This window comes from Oxyura jamaicensis, assembly GCF_011077185.1.
Source record: "Oxyura jamaicensis isolate SHBP4307 breed ruddy duck chromosome 1 unlocalized genomic scaffold, BPBGC_Ojam_1.0 oxy1_random_OJ106547, whole genome shotgun sequence".
Taxonomy (NCBI): Eukaryota; Metazoa; Chordata; class Aves; order Anseriformes; family Anatidae; genus Oxyura; species Oxyura jamaicensis.
Window position 1 is genome coordinate 12,308 of NW_023303230.1, and position 18,198 is coordinate 30,505.

Below are 18,198 nucleotides of genomic sequence, written 5' to 3' on the forward strand. Positions count from 1 at the left end.
CCCGTTGTCCCCTCCCGCCGGCCATGTCGGACTGGGTGTCCTACTACCGCGCCGAGCGGCCGGGCGACGACGATGAGGAGCGGGAGGAAGGCGACGGCCATGAGGAGGGCACGGAGCCGGCCGGTGAGGCTCCCCGCCGCCCCCCCCGGGGGCAGATCGAGGCCCCGGCCGGCGGGGGGCCCTTCTGCAAACGGTTTCCCCCCCATCTTCCCACAGGGGAGTACAGGTTCTCGGGCCGGGACAGCCTCATCTTCTTGGTCGATGCCTCCCAGGCCATGTTCCAGCCCTACCAGGACGAGGAGGCAGCGACGCCCTTTGACATGACCATGCAGGTGAGGCGGGCCCTGAGCGGCATACACAAGGTTTATTTCCTTGATATCCCCGGTAGAAAGAGAATGCTAATGAAAAATAAGTAAATAAGGCTGTGCACTACAAAAAACGTCTTGAAAAGCAACATCTTGAACTCTTTCTCCTGGCGAAACGTAGCTTAAAGCGTTCGTTGCGGTTCTGCCGTCTGCCAGAATCAACGCGTAGAAACTGCCAGCTGCCAAAGACAGAAAACTTTTGCACCATTGCTGCCACGAATGTTGACGTTCTGACCTGTGTGCATTCTTTTCAGTGCATCCGGAACGTGTATACCAGCAAAATTATTAGCAGCGACAGGGACCTGCTGAGTGTCGTGTTCTATGGCACACAAACGAACAAGAACTCCGCCGACTTCAAGCACATCTATGTTCTTCAGGATCTGGACAATCCAGGTAAAGGCAATAAAGAGATAGGAAGGTTTATGGAGAGGGCAGAGATAAAAAATAAAGTGTGGTAGTGTCAGTAACTGGCCTCTCTGAAAACAGAGGTATCAGGTAGACAAAAAGGTTCTTGTTAGTGAGATGCATTTTGGGAGGGTGGATTTAGAAATCTAGTGAAAGCTTAGAAACTTCATGAGAGATTAGCCTTTTCTGTTATAGTTTGTTCAGATCTTCTTCCTGTGTCTTTTTTCAATTTTACTGTGGTAATTCACTTGCATCTGTTAAAGCTAAGAGGATCTCAAAAGAACTCTTGAAAGCCCACCATGTGCTGGCCACACTTCAGAATAATATGTGGACATTGTAAGGAGCTACAGGTTACAGCTGGTGGAGAATATCACAGAATGGCTGAGGTTGGAAGGGACCTCTGGAGGTAATCTTGTCCAACCTGCCTGCTCAACCAGGGTCAGCTAGAACACGTTGTCCGATGTGTTAGCTGTTTGGGGTATTTCGTCCCTAATTTTCATAGTAAGTCTTGCAGTTCTTGATTTTAGTTCTTACGTTTTGTTAGGATTGCCTTGCATGCACTTGTTAACAAGGGTGCCAATTGTTGAATTGGAAAACCTAGTAGTAGTGCAATGAATGCATGCTTGGGGCTACAGATTATCTGACGGCTGAGAGTGTTGTAGGGGAGCTCTGTCTACTAGCTTCTAATAACTGCCTTTATCTCCGGGGAGGTTTTATTTCATTTTCTTAACTAGGAGATGCAGGTTAGTGCTTTTGCTATCATGCTTTAATAACGCATGGGTTTTCCTGTAAGAACCGTGCCTTGTCCTACCTTCAGAATTAATTACAAGTGGGACCTGACAAGACTGCCCAAGGTTCTTCTCCTTTCTTTAGAAGAAAGTGCCTTAGAATTCTAGCTCATCCTTTTTAGTCCTTCTTCCCTGCTTGCCCTTTTTGCCTTCATTAGAGGCAGTAGCTTCATCATGCTGATAAGGAGTGCGGGTGAAAGGTGGATGTTGTTAAAAAGGAAGAGAACCATACGTTTGCTGCCACTGGAGAGCCACATGGAAAAGACACGCTGTTATTGTTATGTAGTTGTTATGAAAACTTACGGTATTAATTAAATGAAAGCTGAGGATGAAAATAAAAATGGGGAAAAAAGGACATTTTTAGATGACATTTCAAGAGTGGTATGGAATTTGAGTGAAGGACAAAGGAAGAAGCTCTGCAGAGTGCAGTAGGTGAAAAATTGAAGCTTGTCTCCCTTTTTAGGAGAAGTTGTGGGAGAAGACAGAGGAACTTCTTTTAGATGGCTGGAGAAAGGAGTCATACTTGGGCTGGAGTAATCCACAGGTCTTTAAAAAGGTGGTCAGTACCTGACTGGAGCGGTACTCTGCACCATGTGGTGATCTGTGGGCTGAATCTCACCTCTAGACTGATGCTGTCAGGCATGTGGGGCAAAGGAGCAGGAGGAATCCTCAACCTTCCCAAAGTGGAGACAGGATGTATTTCAGTCTCCGCTCCGTTTGCTGGTGGCATAGAAGCCTGCCATTCCTCTGAAGTGGGTGCAATTGGTGCATTCCCTGATGAGAACTTGTCCTTTCAATGCAGAGGGTGTGTGATGCTTTGATCGCTGCATGTTTCCCCCAACAGAAGGTGCCAAAGCACTTCATCTCCTCTTGGCCCAAGCAGGTTCTTTGAGCTGATAACCAGCTTACAAAATTGAAAAAGTTAGGCCATCTCCAAGAGTTTTCTCAGATAGGTGCTGGAAGGGCACAGCTACAGAGCTGTTAGGGGGTGTTACTCAGATATCATCTGCAAGGAACCGTCAGCGCTTATTTGGAAGAGTTTGTGGTACTTGTTTCAGTATTTCTAATACGTGTAAACACTTACTTCCCTTAGGGGCAAAGCGTGTTCTAGAGCTGGACCAATACAGGGGAGAAGAAGGACAGGCGCTTTTCCGCGAGACCTTTGGCCACAATGCTGACTATTCCCTGGGTGAAGCACTCTGGGCCTGCTCTAATCTGTTCAGCGACGTCCGAGTCAGACTGAGCCACAAAAGGATCATGCTTTTCACCAATGAGGATAACCCTCACGCCAACGACAGTGCTAAAGCCAAGCTGGCGAGGACCAGAGCTGGTGATCTGAGAGACACAGGTCAGTATTCTCCCCTTTAACGTCGGCCTGGAATTTGAGACGATAAAAGTGATGTGATGTGTCCTTGCAGCAGATGTTAAATGCATTGCTGGTTCCTGATGGAAAAAGAATGTAAAATCATCAGAACTAAGGAATCTTTCTGGTGCTTTCTAAGTTAGAAAATTTGATATTCAATCTGAATTAGAAAATCCATGGTATCCGATAACGAACACTTACTTTCTAGGGTCTCTCTATCTATCCTCATACTGTAAATCAGAATTAGAGAGGGCCATGGAAAACAAACCATTGTTCTGCCTTTTTCCAGGAAGGAACACTAGGAAGGGAAAAATAGCACTAAGTCAACACAAAAGGAAGATTAATTATTGCATTCTGAATTAGCAGAAGAACAGCAAATTGGGCTCAGAGACTGGAGAGCAAATGTTTCGTTACTTCAGCTATGCAGCTCAGATAAGCCTTGTTTTTTTGAGTTCAGCATACATGCTAGGTCTAGAAGCTCTGAGGCATCCCTAATCCATCAGCTCTTATAACTGGGAAAGGGGAATTCGTGAACTGATTGCTTCCGTCTATGTCTGAAGGAAGATTAGGTTTTAAAGGAGCTTACCAGAGCTGTTCCACGCACAATGTTGATGCGATTCTTAATTAAGGAAGGAACCTTCTGCACGCGACATTGCTTTGACTGAAGATGAAGAAAGTCTTTTGCGTTTTTCTTTCACATCTGGTGCAGATGTGGCAATTTGGATCTTTCTCTGTCAATGACAGAGAAATCTGAGTGTGTTGTGGAACATGCCAGTGTAAGAAAAAAGCAGTTTCTGTCGTCCTCCTGTCTTTTACTTTCTTTCTAGGTATTATCCTGGACTTGCTGCACTTGAAGAAGCCAGGAGGGTTCGATATCTCTTTGTTCTATAGGGACATTATAAATGTAGCAGAGGATGAGGACCTTGGGATCCAGCCTGACGAATCAGGGAAATTGGAACATCTCATGAAGAAAGTACGAGCAAAGGAGGCGAGGAAAAGGACTTTAGTCAGGTGTGTGTGTGTAGTTACGGTATGCCATTCACTGGAAGCAACTGCATTTTATTTTCAGACTGCGTCTCAACTACCTCTTCTGGAATGATTGGTCTGTAAAGGCATCAGTACTTAGATTCCTCAGCCTTAATTCCTAAGTATGAGATTGGTGTTTCTTCCTTGGCTTCCAAGGATATTTATCCTTGGTGGATAACAAGAGTGAAGAGCAAAAGTGCCCAAGTAAAATATCTACCCCAAAATCATCAGCTTGTGGTCTAAAATGTTCAGGTTATAGTGCAATCAGATTGAAACAAAGCTTTGCTTACTAGTGTTAACTTAGAAAAAATTAATCTCAATGTGACTGAAAGGTATTTTGGTCTGTAATTAGATAGTTATATGTGGCCAGTGCGTCTAGGCTCTTGGTATGGCTTCACACAGCCTTGATATTCCTGATCTCCTACTGAAAGATTAGAGATACTTAGAGATACAGAGAGATTAAAGGGATCTTGACAAAGCAGATGGAAAGTATTTTTGGAACCACCTACTTCATAACAGTTGATTTTACTGAGTGAATTCATAGCAGAATGATGTGGGTGCCCAGTAAGTGAATTAACGTTATAGCCTGATGTTTTTTAAAAACATATTTAAAAAAAATCCAACTTCAGCTGCTTTTTATTGATCCCGCTTGCAAACTTTATTTTTCTGTTCTGGGAATGTACCTCAAATTTTCTAACACCCGAGGAAGAAGAATCCTGTACCAGTGATATCTTTGAGAGGAGATCAAATAACATTCACAGTAATTCACTGTCCTACGCTCAGAACTTCAAGATTACCTTCAATTTTAAACTTTTCCTTCTGAATTTTTCTCTTAACTTTATTTTAAATCATGGTATTTTTTGTCTTGATGGATTTCTTTTGGGGAATTTTGCTTTCTGCTTGAACGGTTGCATGAATTCAGAGGTCATTTTGCATTAAGCACAAGTGAAGCTGCCCACCCATGAACTTGTCCCGTGCTCTACCTGAGGGTAGCTGCCCTTCCGAGCGATAAAAGGTGGAAGAAATTTGGTAAATGAACTGTGTTTAAATAATTTTTATGACCAGAAGTGACAGCATTACAAGAATGTTTTTATGTGAGTGAAATTTTGGAGGAAGTAATAATATGCTTCCAGTTACACATGTGATTTTTTTGGGGGGGGAGGAGGTTGGAGAAAATAAATAATCTAGGAAATTACTGTTTTTTGTTTGTTTGTTTGTTTTAAAAATTGATGGTTCAGAAGTCTCAAGTCTGTATCTGCCTTTTTACACAGGTTAAATCTATATTTGAACAAAGATCTGTCTCTTTCTGTTGGTGTTTACAATCTTATTCAAAAAGCTTACAAGCCATATCCAGTGAAGCTGTATCGGGAAACTAACGAACCAGTTAAAACAAAAACGAGGGTATTTAATGGAAAAACAGGCAGCTTGCTTCTGCCTAGTGATACAAAAAGGGCTCAGGTAACGTATTACGTGTCTGCTTCTTCCTGCCACTGTGATTGTCAGACGGAGAGGTGGGGGGGAAATGTTAAGCCTTTTGCTGTTTTTGTTTTGTATTTCACTTTCAAGATGAGATGCAGAAATATTTACATCTGTATGCCCCTGGGGATAGTGCGGTCACTTTGTAAGTTATGCAGAGAGAGAGCGGGTTGTTTCTCTGGCATGACTCTCAGGGAAAGCATAGCTGCTGGTAGCAGCATGCTCAGGAGCACAGGTCATTTCCTTCTGTAAGGCAGAGCTGGGTTGGCAGAATCTGACCTTGTATGGCCTTGTGCTGTCACTGCTGGTGATAGCGTTTGATTCTTTAGGAACTTATTTTGACCACTTTATTAAACATATGAGTGTGAATCACAGAGGGGTTTTGGAGCTCTTTTCCAAAGCAAAAAGGCATATTAACTTAGTTTGTTTATCTATTTATTAATTTGTTCTTTGCTTTGTCTTCCTGCTTGATAGCTTGGCTGATGTAGGTTGAATGATTGTCACATTCTGCACAGCCTTCCTTCAGAGCAGGATAGCCAGTTGCGAGGTGTATTGTCACAAGTGCACTTCGTGTTTCCTTCCATACCAACAGCTCAAGAAGTTTTTCTCTAAGATGAATTATTAGTTTTATTTATAGTGGACACGAGTGTCTTGAAATAAAATACAGAAGATAAGCAGAAAGCTGAACATCAAGCCTTTGCGTGTCTACCTTCTGCAGGAGTGCTGCAATACATTTTCACTTTTGTGACATATGAGTGATGCTTCAAAAGCATCAGTTCTGCCAGGAGTGGCTGACAGGCATCTGCTGAAGCAAGTTTAGAGCCAGGGATCCGAGAGGACCTCTGGAAGTGTCTGGGCAATCCCAGAGCAAGACTCGGGAAACTGCATCAGGTTATTCTGGGCTTGTTTGGGGCCTGTTCCGAGTAACTGCAGGGATGAGTTGTGACAGCCTTTCTGTTCCAGGTTTTAACCAGTGGCTTGGGAAAGTGCATTTTGCTAATGTCCAGTCTAAATTTCCCTTGGGACAATGGTTGCAGACTGTGACCTGCCATTTCAATGTGCACTAATGAGAAGAATTTGCTCTGTCTTGTCTAAAACCCCCTTTTCAGTAGTGGAAGACAGCAATTGCATCCTCTTCACCTCTCTCCTCCACGTTTTCTTCTGCTGTCATCATTACTACATGTTTTTCTCTGACTCCCTCTAATTTAGGTGTATGGAAACCGCCAGATTGTGCTGGAGAAAGAGGAAACAGAAGAGCTAAAACGATTCGATTCTCCAGGCTTGTTTCTGATTGGCTTCAAACCACTTTCAATGCTAAAACAGCACCATCATATCAAACCTGCCCAGTTCATCTATCCTGAGGAGTCCCTAATAAGTGGTAAGCAAGGAAGGCAAGAGAAGATTCATTACCTTGCATTAGGGTAATCAGCTGATTTGTAGCCTGTTTGGGTGGTGATCACTGAATGTAAAATCTTTGTCTAACTCAAAAACTTGCTGATGTTGAAACATATAGAAATAACTGCTACTGCCCCTCTCAGTTGCAGTTAATTTTTTCTTCAGTAGCAGAAGAGCTGACTGGGCTCTAAGTTTCGTCCAGGAAAAGCAGCTAGTCAAACTAAGCAGATGTAGCCCCAGAATATTTGGTTTTATCATTCATGAAAGTGAAGGATCCCGGTACCTGACAAGAAGGCAAATGTGATTTAAAACAAACAAACAAAAACACAAAGAAACCAAAAACAGTGAAGATCACTGCAGTTTTCAAGTCAGCTAGGTGTGTGAACACAATCCTTGGGAGGTGTGTTTGAATTAACACTTTATTGGCTTGGGAAGAGCGAAGGAGAGGATGCTTAAGATCGTGTTTTCTCCTTTTTTATCTATCTTTTTAAGTTAATTCATCTAGAAATACAGAGTTAATCCATCCCAAGATGCATTTGTAAAGGAAAAGGTCCAGCTCCTCCATCTACCAGTGGGTAAGGAGGGCTGAGTTACAACCTTGCATTGTCTGACTGAAGAAGAACCTTAACACTAGCTTCTTCAGCTTAGCAGTTGCCCGAATGAAACACGTTACTTGTCTGTCAGGTTATTTGTAACCACTCTATCTGGTGAAATACGAAGCACACATACGTGGTTAGGCCTCAAGGGGGAATATTGCAGTCTGAATTCTTAATTTGTTACTTCTGCAAAAAGTCCTGTGATGTGCTGCTATTTGTATGTCCCACCTGACCAGAGTTAGGCTTCATAGACATCTCTTTCTAGATTTCAACCTTACTTCATTTCTCAGGTGTTAATGTTTTCAGTTCTTTGCCCAGAACTCTGGCAGCTCTGGTCACGAGGGACAGTATGAATGTCATTTTAGAGGTTTCCTCCTTCCAAAAGTTGCTTTTACCCCTGGAAATACTGCAAGCATTCAAAGAAGTCACAGATATTGAATCGGTAATACCTAGGATTACACTCCTGAACAAAGGAGCAAACCTGTCAATCTGACCTATACAGTCTTTGCTTTACAGGGAGTACAACTCTATTTAATGCCTTACTGATAAAGTGCTTGGAGAGAGAGGTGATGGCGCTGTGCAGATACACCATCCGCCGGAACACTCCCCCTCGCTTTGTGGCCCTGGTTCCGCAGGAGGAAGAGGTGGATGAACAGAAAGTGCAGATAGCTCCTCCAGGTATGGGAAGAGATGCTTTCTTTCTCTACTCTATGGGATGGATAATAGCTTCCTGTGCTGTGTGGAAATATTCTTGGTGCTGTCTTACAGCTGGGCAGAGTGCTTTCCAACATGATTTTTCTTCAGTTTTGTCGTTGTAAGCATCTGATGTTGCATCTGTTCTTAAAGCCTCAGTTGCATCTTCACTTGCTTGGTTATAACATGGCTACAGTATTTTCCCTGCCTCCTACCTCTTTTTAGCAGATTCAAGTAACTGAGCTAAAAGATAAAAGCCCTTTTGTCTGTTTGTTGACTAGATGGACATGGATTTCCCTGAATTTTATTGTACCCTTGGTTATGTTGTACAGTGTTAAAAAGTTTCACTTACTGATACTTGCACTTTATCAGCTGAGTGGAGATCAGGGACCACAGGCAGACTCTTGCTCTTTTGCATTTTCTCTCTTCTTTAACTGGAAAACCCTCTACTGGGAGAATGTAAAGTAGGGGAATAACATTGCTTGTGTACAGTGTAAAGCATTTCAGAAATAACATCTAAGCATTAACCAAATTTTCCAGCAAGCCTTTTTCAAGCTCATATTTAGTGAAAGACGGGGAAGATGGACAAGTTATTGTGCTGTTCCACTTAAAAAAACAGGTCACAAGTTTCCAGCTTTTAGCTGTGCGTTTAGTAGGATTCTTTTTCAAAAAGCCAGTAGTGGTGTTAGGTTTTTCCATTGGGATTGGGATTGAATGTCATGTTTTAGGTATGAGGAGGTATTACTGATTGCTGCTACTTAAAACAAAACATCTGGCAAGTCTGGGGAGTCATCAGACCTACCTATTAAACATCTTGGTCTTTAAATCATGGTTTTGAGGATGTGGTTCTCAGTAGTTGTTCTCTCGCTGTCTGTTTTCTGTGTAGGTTTCCACGTCATTTTCCTACCGTATGCAGATGATAAACGGAATGTTGATTATACAGAAAAGGTGCCAGCCAGTCAAGAACAGGTGAACAAAATGAAGGAAATCATTCAAAAACTCCGGTTCAAATACAGGTACATGGAGATAAATAGTGTGGGTGGTGCACATTGGGAAGGATGCACAACACTACTGCTTGCTGTGTTGTACACATTTTTCAGCTGCAGTATCCGCAAGATGAGATTTTGCTGCGTGTGTTGACTAAATAGATATAATTGGGATGTTTCCTCATACCTACTAATTTAATCACAGAGTGGCCGAGGTTGGAAGGGACCTCTGAAGATCAGCTAGTCCAACCCCCCTGCCGAGCAGTATCACCTAGAGCATGTTGTGGCATCCAGGCAGGTTTTGAGTATCTCCAGAGAAGGAGACTCCACAGCCTCTCTGGGCAGCCTGTTCCAGCGCTCTCTGGCATTCTTTAACAGGTCTACAGTAAATGTTTTAGAAAGACATAGTTACAAACACATTGACTGTAAAACATTCAACAGCTTAGTAGTCCAAACTCAGTGGTTAAGCCAGGCACCTTAAAGGTTGTTGTTACAGTAGTTGGACAAGACTTTGAACTGCTCTCTAGATTTGATCTGGATTTTGTTCCACGGTATGGCCAAGCATCACTGTGCAAATGTTGCTGTTGTTTACGTATTATAGGGATTCGTCAACTATAGGTCTAGATAACTTGGCAAGCCTTGCTAGCTCCATTTCATAATGCAGTGTCTTGCATATATAAATTACATGCAAGTTTTTACTTAGAAGGTCTCAACGTACCTCGGGGTTGGGGAGCACCTTGAATTCCAAATATAAACTGTTTTCTTGTGTTCATCAAAAAAAGCGTCTCTTGCCCCACATCATTGCAGACACGTGGATAAAATGCATTTAATGAGGAAACTTTCAAGAGATGATGATTTGCATAAACAATCTACTTCCCTTTGCAATAGCCTTGTACAAACTTTGTTCTTAATTGTTCTGAAACGCCCAGGCATCACGTGCTGTATGTAGCATGTTTTGGAATTCTTTATAGTATTGTTGTGGTTCTCTAACTTGTTACAGAGGTACCACATTTTATTGTGGTTGTGCCAATCTATCACAAATTAAATTTGGATGAGAGTATGTCAGAGAATAGGCCTTTTTCATCATAGCTAGGACAAATTTAATAAAGTGCTCTTAGGGGACATTTTTTGTTATGTGGGTAGAAAATAGCACAGGTGGTATTAATGCAGGATGCCTCTGTCTGTTCATCTCACACAGCTTCAAACATTGTGGATACGTGACAGGGATGGTCATTCAGGCACATAAATTGAAAAGAGGAAAAGCAGTTCTACCAGTGAGATGGATTGAAGTGTGGGAAGGAGGGAGGTTTTACTTTGAAATAGGTTGGTTGAAGATCTTGCATGTCTTACCTGGCTTCTCAGCAGCATGAACTGAAATTTTGGGGGATTCTTGACAGGACCGACAGCTTTGAGAACCCGGTTTTGCAGCAGCACTTCAGGAATCTGGAGGCTTTGGCGTTGGATATGATGGAACCAGAAGAAGCTAAGGATCTGACAAGTGAGAATTACTGGTGCATGTGATGGGCAGTAGGATAAAGGGCTCTTGACGTTGTCTGTTTGAAGTCAGAGATCTGGTGCTACAAAACCAAATGTCTTCTAGAAGAATGTTTTAGTCATGTGCTGTTCCAAGATGTGGAATTCTGGATGTGTCTTCAAGAATTCTTCTTCAATAATTTGTCCTGTCTTCAAGAATCTAATTAATATTTTGGTCTGATAAATTGGCAGCATTTCTTACAGAATTGTTCTGCTAGGAGGCAGTGGTGCCACCTTGCGGCTGTGACGATTTATATCTAAGAATATCTCAAGGGGTAGAAACCTACTTTTGAAGGGGAAGGGGTTTTTTGTTTGTTTGTTTTGTTGTTTTAATTTTTGTTGTACTCTACGAGTAGTGTTAGAGCACCTATTTGTTTCTTCTGAAGTGATGCCTAGGTCCCTGTGCTAAGTACTGTGCAAATATGAGAAACAACCTATTCTGCAACAAACTGCTTGGAACCTTAGGTAGTAAGCTGCTGTAATTGTCCAAGGTTAGACCTAAGTAAAGGTCTGTATCACTTCTACCCTGTAAGTTTTGTTCTGTGTCTATATTTATTGTTCAGGGATGTGTGTGACACTACTGCACATGTATAATACAAATCCTTGTTATTATCTGTGAATTAACTGTGAATTTCCCATTTGTGATTATCACAACATAGCTCTTTGCATGCTTGCAAGATGCTTGCATGCTAGTTTTTACAGAATCAAGATTCTGTCTTGGGATGTGCTTGTTTAGACTCCCGTATTTGCTCTGTTTTTAAGAGGGCAAATCTTTCTCCTTTCTAGTGCCAAAGTCTGAAGAGATGAGCCGCAGGCTGGGCAACCTGGTGGAGGAGTTCAAGCAGCTGGTTTATCCTCCTGACTACAACCCTGATGGGAAGGCTGCAAAGAGAAAACAAGGCAAGTAATGACAGTGCAGACACACAACATGGTGTCTGTGTTCTTTTTTCTTTTTTTTTTTTGTTGAGGCTTCTGTGTTTTCAGTGGTTCTTAGGGAGCACAGGATATTTTGGGATCCAGCTAGACAGCTGCTGGCATGAGAAACTGCATAGTGAAAACCCAGAGTGTTATAAGAAGGAATATAGGTAAATTATTGTAATATATACAAATATCTTTTATAACTTCAGGTTTTACAACAGAGAATTAAAATTATTAATACTTTAAGTCTGTGTTTTGGGTGAGGAAACAGACTTTTATTCACGGGACATTTTTGCAAGTCCAAGATGGGCATCTTTAGGACTACATGTCTAATTAATGCCCAAGTACATATGTAGTTTGGGAACCTGTGAAACTGCGTAAAGGAGTGTCAGCTGAATTCCCTCTGTGAACACAAAGTTTTGCTCTTGAGTTTGAGATCCTATCAATGAAATCATTTCATTTACGTAGTGAGTGACGTATCATATCTGTATCATTTACGTAGTGAGTGACGCCTTTAGAAAAAAATGTAAAGTGTGTAGATAGCCATTAAAGTGTCATGCTAATGGCCGCTAACTGTGGTGTGTACAAGAAATGCTGATGTCTTTCTATTTTAAAACTGTTTTTAATCTTGGTGGTATAAAATTTGTCTTTCTTAGCCTGTGATGATCAAGCTGACAAGAGGCCCAAGATAGAAATCTCAGAAGATTCACTGAGGAGTTATGTGCAGGCTGGCACTCTGGGCAAGCTCACTGTACCTGCTCTGAAGGACGTGTGCAGGCTTTATGGGCTGAGGAGTGGGGGGAAGAAGCAGGAGCTCATAGATGCGTTAACTGAATACTTTAATAAGCACTAAGCAGGAACAGAAAGCCCTGCTTGACTTCCATCTGCTTAAAGATGTGATTGTCTTAAGTGTATGCTGAGTCTGTTCAGTCTTGCTATGGAAGAGAAGGCAAACTGTTGCTGAATCTAGCAGTGGAGAAACTGCTCGTCGTTACAAAAAATCTCTGCAAACTTGGATTCTGTTCACAGTAGCCAAAGGCAGAATTAAACTTCCTGCTGATTCAGGTCACCCACTGAAAGTGACCACAGTTGTGCCTTCCTGGTTTCTTAATAAAAGTTACTTTGGACTTCTCTGCAACACCAGCTATATATACCACCTTTTCATCAAAAAGACAGCAAAACTCACTTCAACGTAAGAAAGCAGAATGATCCATGTTAGTGGCACCACATGCATTCATCTGTCTGTGTGCTAACACAGGATGCAAACGTAGTGGGTTACTCCACTACTCTCCAAAACTGCCAGCGTTAGTCCTTATAATCAAAATTGGATTCTTTTCTACCATCAGTGTTACAAAGCTCACCAGCAGATCACAAAGGAGAAAATCATGGGTGGTGGTCAGTAGCCAGTCGCTGGGGCAAAATGCCAGCGCTTCGTAAAGCTGCTCAGCCAGGTCTTCCATTTTTAAATGGCAATTGCAAAAGTTGGTTTTAAAAAAAAGAGAAAGTCATGTTGCCTGGAGGGCTGCAATCACTGATGACAAATTACTAAGATGGCACAGAGCTTTTCCACCTCTGTAGTGAGTATGAGTCCGAGTATTGAACAGGCTTTGGTGCTAAAATCCGTGCTTGAAAAATAGCTCGTTGTGGCAGGTAGCCCTTGCTTGTTACTTCCACTATTTTTTTTAATTATACTTCTAGAGGCTGCATTTGGGGATGTGTAAATATTGGTTTTCAGACTCTCACCCCAGGATGTCCCACCTGTGTTGCAGTGCAAAGTGAGTTAAATTTTTGTTGCTGTAGGGAACAACGCTAATGGTTCCTAAACTGTAACTCAGCACTGGATGCAAACAGGGAATACGTGAGATGCTCATTTTGCTCTGCGTTGTTTTTTTTTTTGGCACGCTCAATTAGGCAACATGCTGAAGAATTAAGTCATGTATTAAAGTCATGCCCGTGCTGTAGCGAGTGTGGCACTTGTTAGGAGCCAGCTTCAAGCACTGTGTTGACACTGCGACCACCCTAGCTCTACCAGCACGCTGCCCACTTGCACAATACCTCTCAAAAGAGGAGCTAACATGTATTGAGCTCTGTTGTATTGGAACTAGAGGGCCTTACTTTCAATCACCTTGCATTACAGTGGGTATTTTTAATAAGGATTTGTCTAAGCAATAAATTCCTTTTGCCCTTAGGAGAAGTTAGTGTAAACGCTTGTCTTAGCAAGACTTGTAATAGTGAGTCTACTCTGTCCTTAATTCTGTGAATTTTCCTTTCCTGGTTGCCCTTGTTAACTTCTGTCTTGGCTTGCTAACCCCCGAGCGCAATATGTTCCAGGCTTTAGATGATTATGGCACATTTTGTCTGGGTTATTACATTTCCCTTTTTTTCTTAAAGCAGGCTATTACATTAGGCAGAAGTTTAACAAGGATGGAGGTAGAAAGCTTCTGAGCAGAAAATGAAGACAGTTCGGCTTGCTCAAGAATCCTTTATTTATGCTCCTTATGTGCTTTGTTTTACATCAGGTGTTTTGGCACAGTACAGAGAGGGCAAGTCCTTTGCAAAGTTGTGCTTTTAAGCACAACTAGCTCAACAATCAGCATCAGGGAACAGCAGCTTTTCTAAAATTCCTACAAACAATAGGACTCCAAAATCTTTGTATTGACTCAACAGTAACGTCCTTGCTGAGGTGAATTTATCAGCCATTTATAAAAATACACAAACATGATTTAAGTCTCTTTGTGAGATGGTTTCATCTGCTTGGGATGTACTTGATAGAGGTATGTAGTTGGTACCTCTGTGGAAACATTACAGAACTTATTTTCCCTTCTGTTGTTGTACCACTCAGTCTTTCTACTCTAGCTTTCCTTTCCATTTTGGAAAGGTGAGAAGCACAACTGAGCCAGGTAGCCACGTAAGGAGCCAAAAGCCTGGGGATAAACTTCCAACCGTTAGAAGTCCAGGCATGCTGCAAACGTGTTTGGTGTGATCTGCTCCAACACGGAGGTTTACTCTTCTGCTCAGACAAGGAATTGGATTTATTACACAATTTAAATACAGCTAACTGTAAAACCACCACCAATCCAAAACGCTGATGGTGCTTCACGCTTTTCCAGATCAGGAGGTCACCTATCATTCTCTTCTTGAGCCACGAGTTGTATTATCTGAAAAATTACTTGCTCTGTTGTTCCGGCCATGACTTAAAGCATCGATCTTTACTTAGATGACCATAGTGCAGTAGCATCCCTCAAAGCATGGGATCCTTTTTATGATTTGCCAGATGTATGGTACTTGTCAGCCACAGCAAGATGCTCTCTACCACATTTTGTACTTAAAAATCCTAGGAAGCCCAAGCTTTGCAGGTCATCGATACAATCCATGCAAAGGAAACCAGAGGATGAACTACCACACTGCAGCAGCCTTTAGGCAATCTCCGAGCAATTTAGCTTTACAAGTAGGAACGCTTCAGTTAGTGGCAAATGCTTCCCCAAGGGAACGACAATTATGGACATTCCTGTGTTTAGCTTTGTCAGCACTTTTATTTTCTTAAAAAGACAGTATTTAAAAATAAGTGAAATTAAGACATTTCCCCTTGTGCACTGCTGTAAGATTTCCGCTCCCCGTACAGCTTTTCCAGAAGTCTGTTGTCTGGCCTGGAGAGAGGTGGTTGTGCTATGGGTACTGATCTGGGCTCCACCTGCTGCTACACAGTAGCCACTGCCTTATACAGGGTCCATGCTGCTTCCTTCAGAACAACTCCAGCAGCCCGAATACCTGCATCGTACTGGGGAACCAACACGCCTTGTCCTCTGTAGACTAAACCCTTCTGAAGCACAAAGACACTCACACCTGTTAGAGGCTGAAGCTTAGCAGAAATACTCTAACACAAAGGAAACTAACAGGTTAAAAAAGCCCTGAGCAGGCAGACATGGAGATAGGGGGAGGGATTTTTTTTTTCTTTTGAACATCCAACAGTAAATACAATTGTACAACCACTTTTCAATAAGTATTACAATGAGAAGGACGATGTTGGAGTGGAATAAGAGAAAAGAGGGGGAAGAAGAGGCAGAGACACTTTAAGAATTAAGCCGCTATTAAACAAAAAGGTGGTGTTTTGAAATGGAACACTGGTATAAAAACTCTATCATCACCAACTAAAGCTAGACAATAATTCCCCCTGACTTCATCTTTTACCCATTCCACACACACTTGAAATCATAGGCATTTAGACCAACAGTCTTTCTATAGCTTGCTGGACAGACTGGATCTGGGGCTTTAGCTGTGATCCCTCCTTGATGGTGATTGAACAGGCGATGACGGGCCGGGAAACACCGCAAGCCCGGCCCAGGGCCTGCTTGGAGCGCACGAACACGTAAGGCACATTCTTGTCCTCGCAGAGAAGAGGGAGGTGCAGGATGATCTCCAAGGGCTCAGCGTCAGCAGCCATCACAATGAACTCCGCTATTCCTCGGTTCAGCGTTTTCGTGGCTATAAAAGAAACTGAAGAGTAAATCTAGGTCCTTCTGTAATGCACATCTAATGAAAAATAACACTAGGAGATGCTGAAATTAGCATGAGCAAGAAGAAAATCTAACAAGAGGACAGGCCAAAGAAAACCAGCAGCTATAGGACCATGGAACAGAACCAAGGCAGCTTCAAGTGCAGGCTGAACAGAGCTGTGCTCAGCAGTGCACTCATGCAAGGATGAAGGCTGGCCTTTGGAGTACAAGTAACAGATCCTAGGGAAGGGATTATTCACAGGGTCACACCTGGGGTACTGTGCCCAGCTCTGCCCTCAAGCACAGGAGAGATTCACAAACAAGTGAGGCCAGCACAGGGCTGCTCATGTATGATCACAGCACACACATGAACAATACAGTTTGAGCTTCTACCAGAACTGTGTGTGAACATTGGAAAGCTTTGTTCTGTGCCTGAATATTGCTTAAGTAGGCTCTAAGGAGGAAGGAGGAGAAAGATACAACAGCCAGATTTATATGAAGTCATTGGCCCACAGCTGGAGACAAAATAGTCTCTAGCCACAGCTTCTCAGAGAATCCTTGCAATAAACCCAGCATTTCTAGCACCCTTTTCAAGAGGGAGGTCTCACCTTCATTGGCTCCCTTGCGAAGCTGCTTATAGTTGCAGGACTGCTGCACAAGATCCAGCAGCGTTTTGGTGAGCTGTGCGTCCGCCAGCGGGTAGGCTTTGGGGTTCACTTCTGCCTCGCTCTAGAGGAAGGAGAAAGTGCAGAGCGTTACATCAGGAGCAAAGGAGCATGTTCAGAGCACTAGATAGCCTACCACATACACTGGCTGCTGAGGTCACCTCACGTTTCTGCGCTGAATTTATAATTTAAAAAAAAACACTCCCCACAAACCAGCAGCAGCCACCCAGCGGGCAGCCTCCAGGCGTTCAGCACCACAAACCCCACACAAAAGGAACCCTTTCGGCGCCGGGGGCCCGGCCGCGCTGCCTCCAGAGCCCCCCGGGGCCGCCGGGACCGGCCGGCCCCGCAGCCCGGCCTCCACGTGCTCCCCGCCCGCCGCCGCCGGGCCGGGCCCGGGGCAGGGAAGCGGGGCCGGGACCCCCAGCCCCGGCCCCCCCCCCCCACATCGCGCCCACCCCGGCCCCGCTCACCATGGCGGCGGCAGCCCGGTGCGTGAGGGAGCGAGGAGGAGGAGGAGGACGAGGATGAGGCGCAGAGCCCCGGCGCAGCGGCCCGGCCCGCCTCGCCTCGCCGGAACTGAGGGGACGGCAGCGGGAAGGGGCGGGCAGCGCGGGGCCGCCCCTCCTTCCTCGCCTTCCGTGCCGGCGCAGCGCCGCCTTACGCCGCCCCCGCTGCCCCGGCGGCGGTCACCGAGCCCCGTAGCGCCCTCCCGCTGCGCTCCGAGGGGCTGCGGGGCCGGACGAAGCTCCCTTCCCCTCCCAGACCCCGCTGCGGGACGAGCGGCGGCTCCGCCGAGCCCGGCCCGGCCGCCATGTCGCCGCCGCCATGTCGCGACCGCCGCCGCCCTGCGCATGCGGCCGCGGCCCGGCGGGGCCGAGCTGATGGCGGCGGCGGCCGCGTGATGGCGGCGGGGGCGTGCGGCCGCCACACTGCGGGCTGGGCGCTGCCCCTCCGCCCGCCGCTCTGCCTCGCCTGCGCCATGGGCACCCTGGGCGATGGCGAGGCCTCGGTGGGCAGCGCAGACCCCACTGCCTCCCCCTGTTCCCCCGCATTCACCCCTCACAGCCTGGGGTTTGCGGTCATGGGCTGAGGGGGCTCGGGGCAGGCAGCCCTGGGGTGGTGCTGAGCTTTATCCCAGGCCAAAGCATTAACGGGTTGTCCTCTCCCTGACGGGTTTGTCCTTTCCCCGACGGGTTGTCCTGTCTCTCCCTGACGGGTTTGTCCTCTCCCACCCGCAGCTGGTGCGGAAGAAGCACGCGCTGTCCCGGCTGCGCGATGCCCTGGCCTGGCAGGCGCTGCCCGTCATCCAGCTGTTGGCACTGGACGAGAGGGTCTGCACCTCTTTGGTAGGAACCCTCTTCGGTAAGAGCTCCCTTGGGCCGTGCCAGGGAGAAGGCAGGTGCCTTTTGGGGGGATAGGCGTGAAAACGTGAGGTTTCTCCACATTTCAAACGGGTTAGAAAAAGAAACATTAGGAGACAAGTTACCCCATTC

At 44.8% G+C, this 18,198-nt stretch overlaps 4 protein-coding genes across 4 annotated transcripts in view; 2 read left to right on the forward strand and 2 right to left on the reverse strand.

Moving 5' to 3' along the window:
- Positions 1–17,115, reverse strand: part of LOC118156904 (desumoylating isopeptidase 1) — a 28,481-nt gene extending 11,366 nt beyond the window's left edge. Inside the window, exon 1 of the mRNA XM_035311121.1 lies at positions 17,092–17,115. The gene's annotated coding sequence lies outside the window, so the exon portion shown is untranslated. The remainder of the gene's footprint in view (positions 1–17,091) is intronic.
- LOC118156903 (X-ray repair cross-complementing protein 5) lies at positions 11–13,414 on the forward strand. Its single transcript, XM_035311120.1, has 12 exons — positions 11–123; positions 217–332; positions 620–758; positions 2,652–2,906; positions 3,749–3,932; positions 5,219–5,405; positions 6,633–6,801; positions 7,931–8,092; positions 8,994–9,123; positions 10,491–10,591; positions 11,413–11,526; positions 12,201–13,414. The coding sequence occupies exons 1-12, from the start codon at positions 24–26 to the stop codon at positions 12,395–12,397; spliced, it is 1,854 nt and encodes a 617-aa protein (XP_035167011.1). The 5' UTR covers positions 11–23; the 3' UTR covers positions 12,398–13,414.
- On the reverse strand, positions 14,010–17,332 carry LOC118156905 (NHP2-like protein 1). Its single transcript, XM_035311122.1, has 3 exons — positions 17,176–17,332; positions 16,646–16,766; positions 14,010–16,026 (listed from the first exon to the last, which is right to left on the reverse strand). Exons 1-3 carry the CDS (start codon positions 17,176–17,178, stop codon positions 15,764–15,766), a joined length of 387 nt encoding a protein of 128 aa, XP_035167013.1. The 5' UTR covers positions 17,179–17,332; the 3' UTR covers positions 14,010–15,763.
- A 274-nt stretch (positions 17,333–17,606) lies between these two features.
- Positions 17,607–18,198, forward strand: part of LOC118156902 (meiosis inhibitor protein 1-like) — a 35,363-nt gene continuing 34,771 nt past the window's right edge. Inside the window, exons 1-2 of the mRNA XM_035311117.1 lie at positions 17,607–17,714; positions 17,944–18,067. Of these exons, the coding sequence (XP_035167008.1) occupies positions 17,607–17,714; positions 17,944–18,067 (232 nt within the window). The remainder of the gene's footprint in view (positions 17,715–17,943; positions 18,068–18,198) is intronic.